This window comes from Nyctereutes procyonoides, unplaced genomic scaffold (genome assembly GCF_905146905.1).
Source record: "Nyctereutes procyonoides isolate TBG_1078 unplaced genomic scaffold, NYPRO_anot_genome, whole genome shotgun sequence".
Classification (NCBI taxonomy): Eukaryota; Metazoa; Chordata; class Mammalia; order Carnivora; family Canidae; genus Nyctereutes; species Nyctereutes procyonoides.
Genome location: NW_026575121.1, coordinates 4431355 through 4444952, shown reverse-complemented (window position 1 = coordinate 4444952; position 13598 = coordinate 4431355). Strand labels below are relative to the sequence as shown.

At 39.3% G+C, this 13598-nt stretch overlaps 1 protein-coding gene and 1 pseudogene across 1 annotated transcript in view; one reads left to right on the top strand and one right to left on the bottom strand.

Moving 5' to 3' along the window:
• The first annotated feature begins 368 nt into the window (after positions 1–368).
• LOC129516331 (60S ribosomal protein L32-like) lies at positions 369–819 on the top strand (annotated as a pseudogene).
• Positions 820–10812: 9993 nt separating this feature from the next.
• HTR2A (5-hydroxytryptamine receptor 2A) overlaps positions 10813–13598 on the bottom strand; it is a 57337-nt gene continuing 54551 nt past the window's right edge. Inside the window, exon 3 of the mRNA XM_055336002.1 lies at positions 10813–11686. Within this exon, the coding sequence (XP_055191977.1) occupies positions 10887–11686 (800 nt within the window). The 3' untranslated portion in view covers positions 10813–10886. The remainder of the gene's footprint in view (positions 11687–13598) is intronic.

Below are 13598 nucleotides of genomic sequence, written 5' to 3'. Positions count from 1 at the left end.
AACCCCTTGTGGGAAAATTCTTCTGTCCAGGGATCTAGTGGGAGTTGGAGTATGCATTCTGTGCCAGTCCATACAGCTGATTGGATTGGGAAGAGCATCTGGCCATACTACGGTAGTGGACTAGAAGGGGGGCTCAGGACAAAGTCTCTGCCTAAATAGGGAGGATCTGGGCCAATTGGATCACCATCTTTTAGAAATCGGAACAGTATAGCTAAGATCAAGTAACTAGTGGCATGTGTAGAAGATGGAAGTCCATGCAGTAGGGAGAGATCATAGTGGACCAAGAGGGAGGGTGTTACAAGTAAAGGGAAGCTAGTCTCTTCCTTGGCGCTGCCTGCAGAGGGGGCAGCCATCTATTGCTGGGCATCATGGCAGCCCTCAGACCTCTGGTGGAGCCCAAGATCATTAAAAAGAGGACCAAGAAATTCATCTGGCACCAGTCAGACCGATATGTCAAAATTAAGCACAACTGGCGGGAACCAGGCATTGACAATAGGTATGGTACGCAAAAGATTCAAGGGCCCGATCTTGACGCCCAGCATTGGTTATGGGAGCAACAAGAAAACAAAGCACATGCTGCCCAGGGGCTTCTGGAAGTTCCCACTCCACAATATCTAGGAGCTTGAAGTGCTACTGATGTGCAACAAATCTTATGGTGCAGAGATTGCTCACAATGTATCCTCCAAGAACTGCAAAGCCATTGTGGAAAGAGCAGCCCAATTGGCCACCAGAGTCACCAATCCCAATGCCAGACTGCATAACGAAGAAAATGAATTGACAGCTTATGTGTGTGTCCTATTTGTGTTAATAAAACCATAAAACTACCAAAAAAAAAAGTAAAGGGAAGTTAGAAGGAAACCAAGTGGTAGACACAAGAAGAGTGAAAGAGGCACAGAGAGGAACAGGCTGAGAGAGAGAGTAGCTGGGTCCCATGGATGATTGAGTAGAAGAACTAGTGCTTGTGTAACCTCAGGCCCTAGAATTGGTGTGAACCTGGGCTTTTCTTTCTGGGCTTCTGTGAGGTCTTTTTGACATTTGTGATTGCTGCTTACTCATTCCTATGGGTCTACTGACAATAAACTAGGTTCTCTGAAGGAACTTGAGATTTTTCAACTAACCAGTATGCCTAGTGCTCATTTTAAATAGCATTTTTTCTCAGTTCATATTCTTTCTTTCATTCATTCATGCAAGAAGTAGGAAGGTAATATCAGAAATTTATTTTTGAGCATAATTCTACTGGTATGAAGGACATAGGGTTTATTCTTTTAGCTTTCATTAGGAGGAACTTAATGTTGGATACAATTTCTGGGCATGAAGGTGAGCCATGAGAAGAGATAGCAATCGGTGTATGGTGATTGTATCTCATAAGATCAGGGAAGATCCTTTAGGTAAGAATAATCATATTGATGATGAACTATACTTACAGGTTAAAATTATGTTTATTTAGCAATGTCTAATCTACTCGGCATTGTATGTTAGGACATTTAGGAGGAGCTGTCGCTTAAATAAGGTTAGAGTTCTGTTGAGCTTCTTTCTTTGATTTAACTTAGCCTGGGAGGTCTGGGACATGATGCAGGCATATTGGAGATGTGCTCTCATACTTCTAGGGTAGGAGGAAACCAAACAAGTGGCTGAGAATATGGCTGTTGATCCAAAATCTAGCTCCACCATTCACCATGTAAGAGTTTGGACAAGTCCCTTAATCTTTAGTTTCCTTATATACAGACTGTAGTGTTGATACTTTAAGGATTAAATGAAATGATATGTTAAAGGATGGAACATGATCATTAGCATTCAACGGAGGGTTCAAATGAATTTTGAACATCACAACTGTGATGCTAGAATGTTATAGTTGTCGTGTCTGTTGTGATTATTGCTGATGCTGGACAGCATAGACCCCAAATGGCTAGCTGTTACCCAAGGACCAACTCTGGCCTGCTATCTGTTTTTGTAAATACGTTTTAATGGGAGACAGCCACATCTTCTCATTTGGTTGTTGTCTCTGTCAGCTTTCATGCTACCACAGTAGAGCTGAATGGTTGCGACAGACCCTGTGGTTCACAAGACCTAAAATATATACTACTTGACTCTTTATAGACAATGTTTTCTGATCTTTGCCACAGTGGAAATAGGAAACAGTAAAAGCTTAACGGTCATAGAGATCTGAACTTGAATTCTGGTTCTGTTCCTTAGTTTAGGCAAATTGGACAAATTTCCCTTTGAGACACAGTTTGCTCGCTGGCTACGGTGACCTGCAGATAGTCATATTAATGTGTTCACATGTGAAGTCCCTTAGTACAAAATAGTCCTTCAATAAATAGTAGTGTCAGTGTCTTCCTTATATTCTTCCTTCTGCTTTACTTCTTACTGTAAAGAAGGTAGATTGGACAGTTCTGGGTTTAATTTCACTACTTCAAAAAAATATCAAAGCATTGTAATCTATGTTTATATACACAGTATCATCTTCCTACAAGGAGGTAGGTGTACTTTGCCTGAATTCTTAGAAGCAAGTAGGACAGGTAGCAACACAAGTTAATACTGAATTCAAATAAAAAAAATATTCTTCTCCAAGGGGAAATAACTTGTCTTTCAAATTTACTGGCAAATTCAAATTTGTATTTCTTTTTTTTTTAAAGATTAATTTGTTTATTTTTAGAGAGAGTGTGTGAATGGGGGTGTAAGGGGGAGGAGTAGAGGAAGAGGGAAAGGGGAGAACCTTTAATGGACTCCTTGCAGAGCCCAAGTCCGGGCTCCATCTCATGACCCTGAGATCATGACCTGAGTGGAAACCAAGAGTCAGATGCTTAACCAACTGAGCCCCCAGGCGTCCCTCCAATTTGCATTTCAAATTCAAATTCATTAAGCAAATCTTGTAAAGCAGAATGTTACATAAATGTACCTGTAGTTTCAAAGTTTTATTTATTGTGCTTAACATAAATTGAGATAACATGGTATTTGCATCATGGCTATCATAATTCTAAGGTTGACAAGATGTATTCTTTTTGAGTGGTGCTAGTTGGTCAGGCCTATCGGGTGGACAGATGGAGGAGCAAATGTGAGTCAGAGCTTCCACATTCTGTAGACAAGTACAGGGACGAATTTATCAAAGGCAAGTTCTCTGGTGAACTGAAGGCTGAGAATAGCGTGACATTTTCATGCAAATCACTCTTCTTGTTCTTCAGTCTTGAATATGTTTAGTTGAATTAAATTTGTCATACTCATAATCACTCATGAATAACTAACATTTCCTATTTCCTGCTAATTCAGAAAAAGACCCGCGATCTCATTTTTAGAAATTAAATACTTATAGATATTTCTCATTTTCAGTATATCAGACAGACAAATTATTAAATATATATATATATATATATATATATGCTGGGCAAATTAGTTTTGAATTTGCTTTTTTTTGAAATTTTTTCCTTTTAAGACAATTCTTGGCTTGCTTATCTCTGTTGACTCAATTCCCATAATTTGGCTATTCTTTATATACCCCATGTGAACCTGTGTCCTGTAGAATATAGAACATTGACAGTGGAGCCTGGAGATAGGGATCCTAAACATTAGATCTAATTTTAATTTTTTCCCTCTTTAAAACTAACTTCCAAATTCATTATTTTTAACACTTTTGCCAGTGGCCTACATGAATCTGCTTAGGGTCTACAGCCACAGAAACATCAGTCAGAGAGTGGAGGCATTGCCTTGAGGGTATCTTTAAGATGCATTCTCTTTAAGAAGTGTTATTTTTGGGTACATGTATTAAGTTGTCCACATGTTAATTAGGTCGATTTGTGACAAAGCTAGTGGGCTCAGCAAAGCAAACATGATTTTTGTAGAGAGGACAGGATAATTCTCCACCAAAAATGCTATTTTTATTATTTTTTTTTAGGGAGTAATTTCATCTCGAGACTTCCTACACTCCATCGGTGCCTGAGGTATAAGATATATATCGTAGGGGATCCCTGGGTGACTTAGGGGTTTAGCGTCTGTCTTTGGCCCAGGGCGCGATCCTGGAGTCCCAGGATTGAGTCCCGCGTGGGGCTCCCCGCAGGGAGCCTGCTTCTCCCTCTGCCTGTGTCTCTGCCTTTCTCTTTCTCTATGTCTATCATGAATGAATGAATAAATAAATAAATAAGTAAATAAATCTTAAAAAAAAAAGATACACATCGTAGACCCTTACTAACAAACATGTGGGGAGAATAAATGAGTTTTCAGCACTGATATTTCAACCTGCTTTAATACATTTTTGGTTATATGAATAAATAAGCCATTATAAACTATAGACCAATGGGCCCTTCTTGGATCCTTTTTTTCATATAAAAGGAGAAAAGTAAGAGTTTGGAAGATGTGAGGCTTGGATCCTATTACTGGCTCTGACGCTGCTTGGCCAGGTGGCCTTGAATAATTTCTCTAATTTCCCTGGCTCTTGATCACCCTTTCTGCTAAATGAGAAGCCTGCATCAGATGATGTCTTAGCTCCTCTAGCTTTTAAATTTATTGAGTATGTTTCTTTTTGTTCCATATATTTCAGTAGTTCAGAATTATTACTTAGGCTGCATAAGTAGAACTCATACAGAGAACTTGTCATTTGTGTATTAGGATGTTAGAGAGCTTCTCTAGGTTTTCTGCAGCTCCTGTGGTAATGATAATGGCTATCCAGAACCTTCTTAGCAAAGCTGAAAGGAATGATCAAGTTTCATTCTATAGGAAATGTGTTTGCTGGTCATAGGGTCTCAGTAATAGGTTTAGACATGATTGTACAATACGAATGTGTGTTCACTTAAATATTGTTACTAATCATAATAACACCACTTTCTTTTGAGGATGCATATTGATTTTTGAGGTTGTGGTTAACGACCAATGAGGTAAAATATTCATGCAAGCTCTCAACCAGTTGCTTGTGGCCCACCTTTGATTTTCGTGCCAGCTGTAGTAGAGTTCCAAGTCATCTGCTACTGCCGCTAATGGAATTGATTCTTCATTGTCTGTGGTATCCTTGATGCCATACCCCTAAAGAGACTTTACCTCTTCCCTAACCTTATCTGCTACTTGGGATCACACTCCACATACATGATCTGCACTCAGGTTTTTGTCTTGGCTCTGTACTTGGGGTCACCCCAACTAAGACAAGATCATCTGAATAATGGCATATTATTTCCCTTCAATATCTGAAATAAATGTAGGACAGGAAGCACAAATTGTGCTGCTCTCTAGAAGCTAGAATAAACACCTTTGAAAATGTTTTAATCTTAATTATAAATAAAAAATCAAATGACCTTGGCTCACTTTCAACAAAAATCTAGCTGTTTTTTAAAAAAGAGATCTTTGCTGCACCGTGGTATCTCAATCTTTTTTGAGCTTTTAAATTTTAACCCTCCAAAGAAGTTGAACTTGACTAGTGATAGCATTTGCTCTTTAGGAAGGCTGGGGGCTGTTTAAAAGAACAACCAGATATCTTGTACCAGCTAGAAATTGTGTGGAAATGAGGCCGATGGTGAGAAAAATGCCACCATAGCAGTCATTTGTGTTGATATCTGACTCTTGATCTCATATCTTAGAAAGTCCTTGGATCCATAATTTAATTATTAATTTAATTTAATTTTTCTTATGATACTCCCATATAAAAGTTACAGCTGTCATGTATTTGCAATACATCTGAGGAATTTAAGAGAATGTGAAAATTGTTCCGGAATATTCTTTGTTCATGAAGCTGTGTCTTGGTTCATCAAAGCCTTGACTGGAGATAAGCATAGACCTAGAAGAGACCCTTTGAAAAGATCACTGACTGTAGTCCCCTATTACACAGTTGAAGAAAAAGGGCATTGATTTGTCCGGGGTCAGACAGTAGCAACAGATTGGACCTAGGTGTCCTGCCTCAGTCTTCCGGGGCAATAGGGTCATATCAAATCCTGAGGTTCCAGTCGGGTGTGAAAACTTCCCGTAATGTGTTGGCTCAGGTGAGCATACCGTTATTAAATATCAAAAGGGAAGAACAGAGCTAAGATTGGGGTGTATGTCATTAAGGGAAAGCAAGGAACCATTTGATTTTGCAAACCACCTGCAAAAATAATAAAAAATTAACCAAGTTTTGTCTTACTGCATATTCAATGGGGGCAAATGTCTAGTGAATATAGAACTTGAGATAAGCTTAGTTGTTTGTTCGCAGTTTCAGAGTGAAATCTTAAAAATCACAGATGCTTTCTTCAAAATCATCATTATGATTGTGGGTTAAAATTTAATGTTAAGTTAGAAAACTTTATACACATTATGACGTTTCTGAAGGTACTTGTTTTTCTGTGAGTCATTTGGGTGATGCCAGGAGAATACTTCTTGTCCCTAAATTTCTTTCTCACTTGTCTTCCTGGCTCTAACGCTTTTACCTTTTGGGTTATGATCAATGCGGACAGCTAAAGGGACCTCAGTGATAGGCAACGGTTTGTCAGCTTGAACGACTTATTAGTGCTCTAGCAGAGATGAGCAACGTGATGGAATGGGTCACAGAATGGGTAAGGTTTGATGTAAGCGAGAAAAAAGGAATATTTCGTGAAGGGAAGTCTGCATCATGGTGAGGACAGAGCAGAAGCTAAAAGTTTTTAAAAATGAGAATGTTTACAAGAAGGATAGTAGAAGCTGCTGAATAATAATATTGACCATCCCACAGTTTTATCTGGAATTTGCCCTGGTGGCTAATAATATGTACCGGCTTTGGGTTTTTTCTTTCCAATAACAATACAGTTATGACATTTACAAAGTGCTTTACAGGTTATCATGCTCGGCCACAGCCATGACCTCATTTAAATGACAGTCAGTTAGCCTGGACAGGTACTAGAAGCTCCATTTTTAGAGACAACGAAATTGAGGCCCAGGGCTATTAAATGATTTGTCCCCGGTTATATAACCAGTGTGGGGCAAAGCTGAAATGCGAATTTGCATCTTTTGGTTCTGAATTCTGTGTTTGTTCTCCTGTGCCACGCTGGGTCGGGGCAAGAATTTATGCTTCAGAGTCAGATGATCCAGGCTGGAACTTGCCACTTTTTTTTTCCCCCTAGCTCTGTGACCTTGAACATGTTACTAACTGTTCTGAATCTCAGTTTCTTTACCTATGAAAACTAAGAAATAATAATAGCTACTTATAGGATGGTTGTGAAGATTCCATAGGTAGAGCAAGCAAAGCAACTGGCTTAATTCTGGCACGTGGTAGGTAGCCCATACATGGAGCTATAAACCCCTGGAAGAGATACCTACTGTCCCTGTTTCCCAAACTTTTCCTACATTTAGATATGGAAGGATGACTCAGGGCAGCTTTTCAGTTTATTCAAGGATACCGTGTGTTTTCTTGGTTTATTTTAATTATCTCCTGTGAAGATGGGTGTGACGTCTGTGTGAATGCACCTGTCCATGTCTTGGGGGTGCACCTGGACATACATACCCACCAGTGCCTGTGTGCATGTGTTGGGGGTGCAGCGCTGGCTCTCCATGTTTCTTTCTTTTTTTTTTTTCTCCATGTTTCTAGGCTCTGGGGAACCAGATACAGTGACCAAACGTGGAGAGCATCTGTCTGCTGCAGGTAACCGCCAACTGGATCACCAGCATAAATCAGACTCAACCAGGTAGATCCTAGCTCAGTCATTGACCTTCAGAAGCACAGGCCTCGTACTCTTAAAACACCTCGGTGACACATAAGCTCCCAGTCGGAGGAGTGGAAGCTTTGGGTGACTCCCTTTAGTGGCCGAAACTATTGATTTTCGAGGAACCATTTGATTTTTGAGGAGACTTTATTTATACTCATTCAAACTGCATTGATTTTTGAGGAGACTTTATTTATACTCATTCATTCTTTCTTGAAGTCTTTTAGAATCACCTCGATGAAAACCATTACACAGAATAACCGTCACTGCATTTCTGATATATGGCACAGAATAATTTAACACTTTATAAATATGTTTCCTTGGTGCACAAATGGGAGAAGCACCCTCTGCGGAAAGCAGGGCAGGAACTTGGTTGGATTTGGCTACAGCAGCTCTTCGTTGGATTTGACCATGAGGTGGCGCTGCGGCCAAGTGGATGGAGTATTGTCTCAACTGAGTGTTTCCCCCTAACTGTATGGCATTTAATTCCTTTCTTTAAATATAGAAGAATCTACCATTCAACGTAAAGTAGGGTCCTGTCGCTCATTGTATTTTAAGAGCACTGTGGATCAGGAGTGAGTCCTTTGACCACAGATCCACAGATCCTTCACGCACTGCGTGTCACTGGGGGTGAGGGGTGTATTTTTAAAAGCCTCAGTGGTCAGAAAGTCCCCAGACTGAGAAAGGGGGTCCAAAGGTACCATTTCATTCAGGGTCACTCAACTATATATAAGGACCACTGTTTTCACCACCCTCACAGAATGGGGTGAAAGTCTTGCCACAAAATTGAGGTGAACTTCCAGTTTATTTAAAGAGCCGATGCTTCTGTTACATCTTAATCCGCTTTGACAGCAGTGGAAGGTCAGAGACACATTTAGAACATGGATTCACATTGTAGTTGACGGGATACAGACATGCAAACATGTGTATATCTATATACTGAGTGTTTGCCTCAACGACTCTTGCTTTTTCTCCATATAAATATATAAATATCGAATAAAGTGCATGAGAGCGTGTCTGTACATATACACAGATACATGTTTGTCTATATACACTCGATAGATACCCGTGGAGAGAAAAAGCACACACATTTGTAATATATCTGTAGTCAAAAGACGTCTGTCAGGCAGTATTTATGTTCATTCTGGTCAAGATTGAGTATCCGGGGGTAAAAATCTGTGATCATTTCTCTGATACTTAATGAGCTGGGCAGTTATAAACTATGGCAAATACATGGGAGCAGAGCTTTGGAATCATGTGCATTTTTATCTGTTCGTACGATCATTAAAGTGGGTCAGTTCGAATACAGCCTGGATAGAAGTGGCTTACAGTAATTCCGAGCTTTGAAATACAGACCTTCCCGTGTGTCCAGAAGGGCACTGTTGGAGAGACTCAATGCATTTCCAAATTACGCAGTGGCCTGGCCCACCTTCTTCAGTTTTCAAAGCTGTAATATTTTTCAAGTGGCTTAGAGCAAAAATTTTTTTTCAAGTGGCTTAGAGCAAAAAAAGTTTTTCTTTTTTTTTTTTTTTCAAAAAAAGTTTTTCATTTAATGGAAATGCTTCAGTATTGTAATCGCATCTCATCTAACATCTGTTTCAGTGAGGTTAATCTAGAGTGATATCAAGGCGAACTAACTGCTGTTAATCTTTCTCTCTTTAGCAAACTTTTCTATGAAACATTATATTACTGCTTTAAAAAAATTTTTTTTTAATTAGGGAGTCCAGGGTCAGTGAGTAATAATTAGTGTTTAGGGAAGTGAAACAAAAATTTTCCTTAAAATTTTGGTAGTGATAGGTTGGGTCCAGGCTGAGGTGTGTATTTCTAGACTAATTGCAAATTTTGGCCTCCTGTAGTATTCCCCGCCTTGCTCCTTTGGTCTGTATTCCTTGGCAACCAATAGGGAAACCTACGGAGAAAACCGCCCTCCGAGTCCAAACAAGCCTTTTTTTTCTGAACCAGGTAAGAAGAAAACAGTTGAGAACCAATTCTCAAAATGTCTGCTGATTAATATTTTTGACAAGGACCACTCCAAATAGGCCATTTTCTTCAAAGGCAGGGAGCTTGCTGCAATTATTTTTAGATCCTTGGTACCTAGGACATTTCTTCACAGATAGTATACACCCAGTGGATGATTGTGAGACCAAAACTGAACAGTTTTAGTAGAGAATATAGATTGATTGATCTGAGAGCATCAATTTACCTGACAGGTGCCCACAGGAAAGCCACGTGCATTCTTACAGAGACATCCCAAGACTCTACCGCTGTCAGTAGCCAAAAACCTGAGTTTATTCCTCAATCTTGACACAGTGACATCAATACTGCTTACTGCTCAAAGGGGGGCATGCACGGTGCAGTCATCAGGGAGCGAGTTACCAAACACCGCTATGGTGCTGTTGAGGAGAAGCAGTTTCCAGAAACGTATTTGGCAATGTTAAATTATCCTTTTTGATAGTTTACCTAGTAGGAACAAACACTAAACAAGACCACGCTGGAGATTGAGCATAAAGCACAAGTAGTAGAAGAGAAAGCAGCAGTAGTGATTAAATAATTAAATGACACTTTGAAACGTTTTCACTTCTGAGAAGAATTAACTCGAAGCGCAGCAAATGCCAGCAACTTTGCTGGGTATTTCCAAACGACATCTATGAAAAAGCAGGGATGAAAAAGTCGTCAAGTATTTCGTTTAATGCTCTTAGCAATACGATTTCGTAACACTGTCCTTAGTGTCTTTTTTTTTTATTGTTGTTCAAAATATATAGCATAGTAAGTTTCAAAGAGGATTTTTCTTTAAGAGGTCATTGTAGTCAACCAGTTTTCACTACGTCTAGCGATTGTTATTTACAGCAGTAGGCAACCAACTCATGCCATCAATTAACAACATGGTAGCAAGGTTTCCACTTGAAATAGAAGGTAATTTAGAATTATTTGTGGCCTCATTATAATTATACAATAAAAGCTAATTTTTTTAAAGACCTATCATTTACAATATTAAAAACAAGTATTGTAAAGCTCACAGCCGAAATGCTGTCAGGACATTTTTGAAGTGCACGTTTTGTGTCATTTAACCCTGCTTTTTTTTTTTTTTCTTTTCTTCCATTGACAGAATAAAATGAGGCATATAAATATTATTGTTGGTTCTACTAGACTGGCTTTTTTTTTTTTTCCAGTCTCCCTATTTTCTTTTTTTTTTTTTTTCCCCAGATAGGTGAAAATTTGCCCAGTGTGCCCTCTGTCGTTGCTATGGCAACTGGTCTATCACACACAGCTAACCTTTTCATTCACTGTGTTAATACTGTCTGTAGGAGCGTCTTCTGAATGCTGTTTTCCTAGAGCAACCATGCTGTAGTCATTATCTGTGCTCTTGGCATCTTTCTTTGAATTCTTTTTTTGTCCCATTTGGAGTTGACTAGATTTGTAGGCCAAGGCCGGTATAGTGTTCACTAAAATTAACTGCAATGGTTTTTTATTTTCCTTGTACTGACACTGAATATACCGGGAGAAGGCCGACCTGTAGGTCTTGTTGAACAGTGTGTATACTAGTGGGTTGACCGCCGAGGAGAGGTAACCGATCCAGACAAACACGTTGAGCAGGGCTCCAATGATATCCTCGTTGCAGGACTCTTTGCAGATGACGGCCATTATGTTCGTGATGAAGAATGGGCACCACATCACCACAAACAGGAAGAAGACAATGCCCAGCACCTTGCAAGCTTTCTGCTCGTTGCTGATGGACTGCATAGTCCTCCTGCCGTAGGACCCTGGCTCCCTGTGGATTGATCGTTGGAAGAGCTTTTCCGAAGACAGGGAGCTCTGAGGGAGGAAGCTGAAAGATGCTAGCTTGGCCCGTGTGCCAGGATCACTCACACACAAGGTAGCTTCTTTCTGGAGCGACTTGATGGTTAGAAAGTAGGTGATCACCATGATGGTTAAGGGAATGAAGAACGACACGAAAGAGCCGATCAGGACAAAGTTATCGTCGGCAAGTAGGCAGCTCCCTTCCTTAAAGACCTTGGAATCATCCTGTAGCCCGAAAACTGGTATTGGCATAGATATACCTGGAGTTGGATAGAGAAGAGCACATGAGTATTGAAGGGCTGTCTATGGGGGAGCGCTGCTACACAACGGTGGCTGCGCACAGGATTCTATATCGACGTTGTCTAAAAGCTCAATATATACTTGCAGTGAGGATTTAAAATTCTCTTGAACTTACAGATATTATGTGGTTATTATATAAATTTAATATATAGTTATCTGTAGTGACATATTCGTTACATATAGTTGTAGTATATACACACATATATAAAATATAAGCTATATATAACGTATGGTTTCCCGTCCTTGTACGTTACATTGGCCTATAGAGATAGTCCTTTACTTATAAGGAAGTACAGGGGGGCGCCCGGGTGGCTCAGTTGGTTAAGCGTCCAACTCTTTGTTTTGGTTCAGGTCATGACCTCAGGGTTGTGAGATCCAGGGCCCTGCCCTGTCAGGCTCCACCCTCAGCAGGGAATCTGCTTCTTTCCTTCTCTCTCTCTCCCCAGCCTTACCTCTCCCCACTGCTCACATGCACTGTCTCTCTCTACAATAAATAAATAAATCTTTTTAAAAAGTACAATAATGGGCAGCCCAGGTGGCTCAGCAGTTTAGTGCTGCCTTCAGCCCAAGGCATGATCCTGGAGACCTGGGATTGAGTCCCATGTCAGGCTCCCTGCATGGAGCCTGCTTCTCCCTTTGCCTGTGTCTGTTCCTCTCTCTCTCTCTCTCTCTCTCTCTCTCTGTGTCTCTCATGAATAAATAAATAAAGTCTTCAAAAAAAATACAATAAAAAAGTACAATAAATCTAACTCATAAATTTTTCAATCTTGCATTTTTTTCTGATTACTTTACACTTATTAACTGAAGAAAATACATGGAGTCACACAAAAATAAAAATGACCAGTGAAGCTGCCATCCACAGATAATCACCATTCACAATCGGATGCTATTTATTTTAGATAAACACACACATACACACACACAGGATTCACACACATTATATACTTGGGTTTCATACACAGTTCTGTAGCTATTTTTCTCCTAACATTATTTCATTAGCTCATAAAAATATCCTCATAAAATTATAAACATCTTTTCTTTTCAGAAAGTTTGAAAAATAGAAAGTAACAATGAATAGAGAATAATAATATGTATTGTTGCCAGCCAGGGGAATTATAATTTACGTGTTATGTAGTTTCTTATTCCGTTTGCATGCACACATGTAAATATATACGTACGGGCAGTGTTTTATGTGCAGATTAAGATCTTCCTATTCTGTTTAACATCCAATTGGGAAAATTGCACATAATTAATTAATTAATAATTTTGTCTCGGATTTTTATCTATTTATTTATTTATTTATTTATTTTTCGGATTTTTATCTAAATTTTAGTTAGTTAACATACAACATAATATTGGTTTCAGGATTAGAATTTAGTGATTCATCACTTGCATACACCACCCAGCGCTCATCCCAACGAGTGTCTTCCTTAATGCTCATACCCCATTTAACCCATCCCCCACTCACCTCCTCCCTCCTTCAACCCTCAGTTTGTTCTCTATAGTTAAGAGAAAATCGCACATATTTTTAAAATATTCTTAGAAAAAATGATTTTCTAGTGTGAATTTGAAGTAACACCAATTATATTTTGTTTTTTATTTTTTTAATAAATAATAAATAAATATTTATTTTTAATAAATAATAAATATTTTTAATAAATAATAAATTTGATTCTTTTTATTCTTTATTTTTAAAGATTCTATTTATTTATTCATGAGAGACACAGAGATAGGGGCAGAGACACAGGCAGAGGGAGAAGCAGGCTCCCTGCAGGGAGCTCGATTTGGGACTCAGTCCCGGGACTCCAGGGATCACGCCCTGGGCCAAAGGCAGGTGCTCAACCGCTGAGTCACCCAAGTGTCCCTGATTCT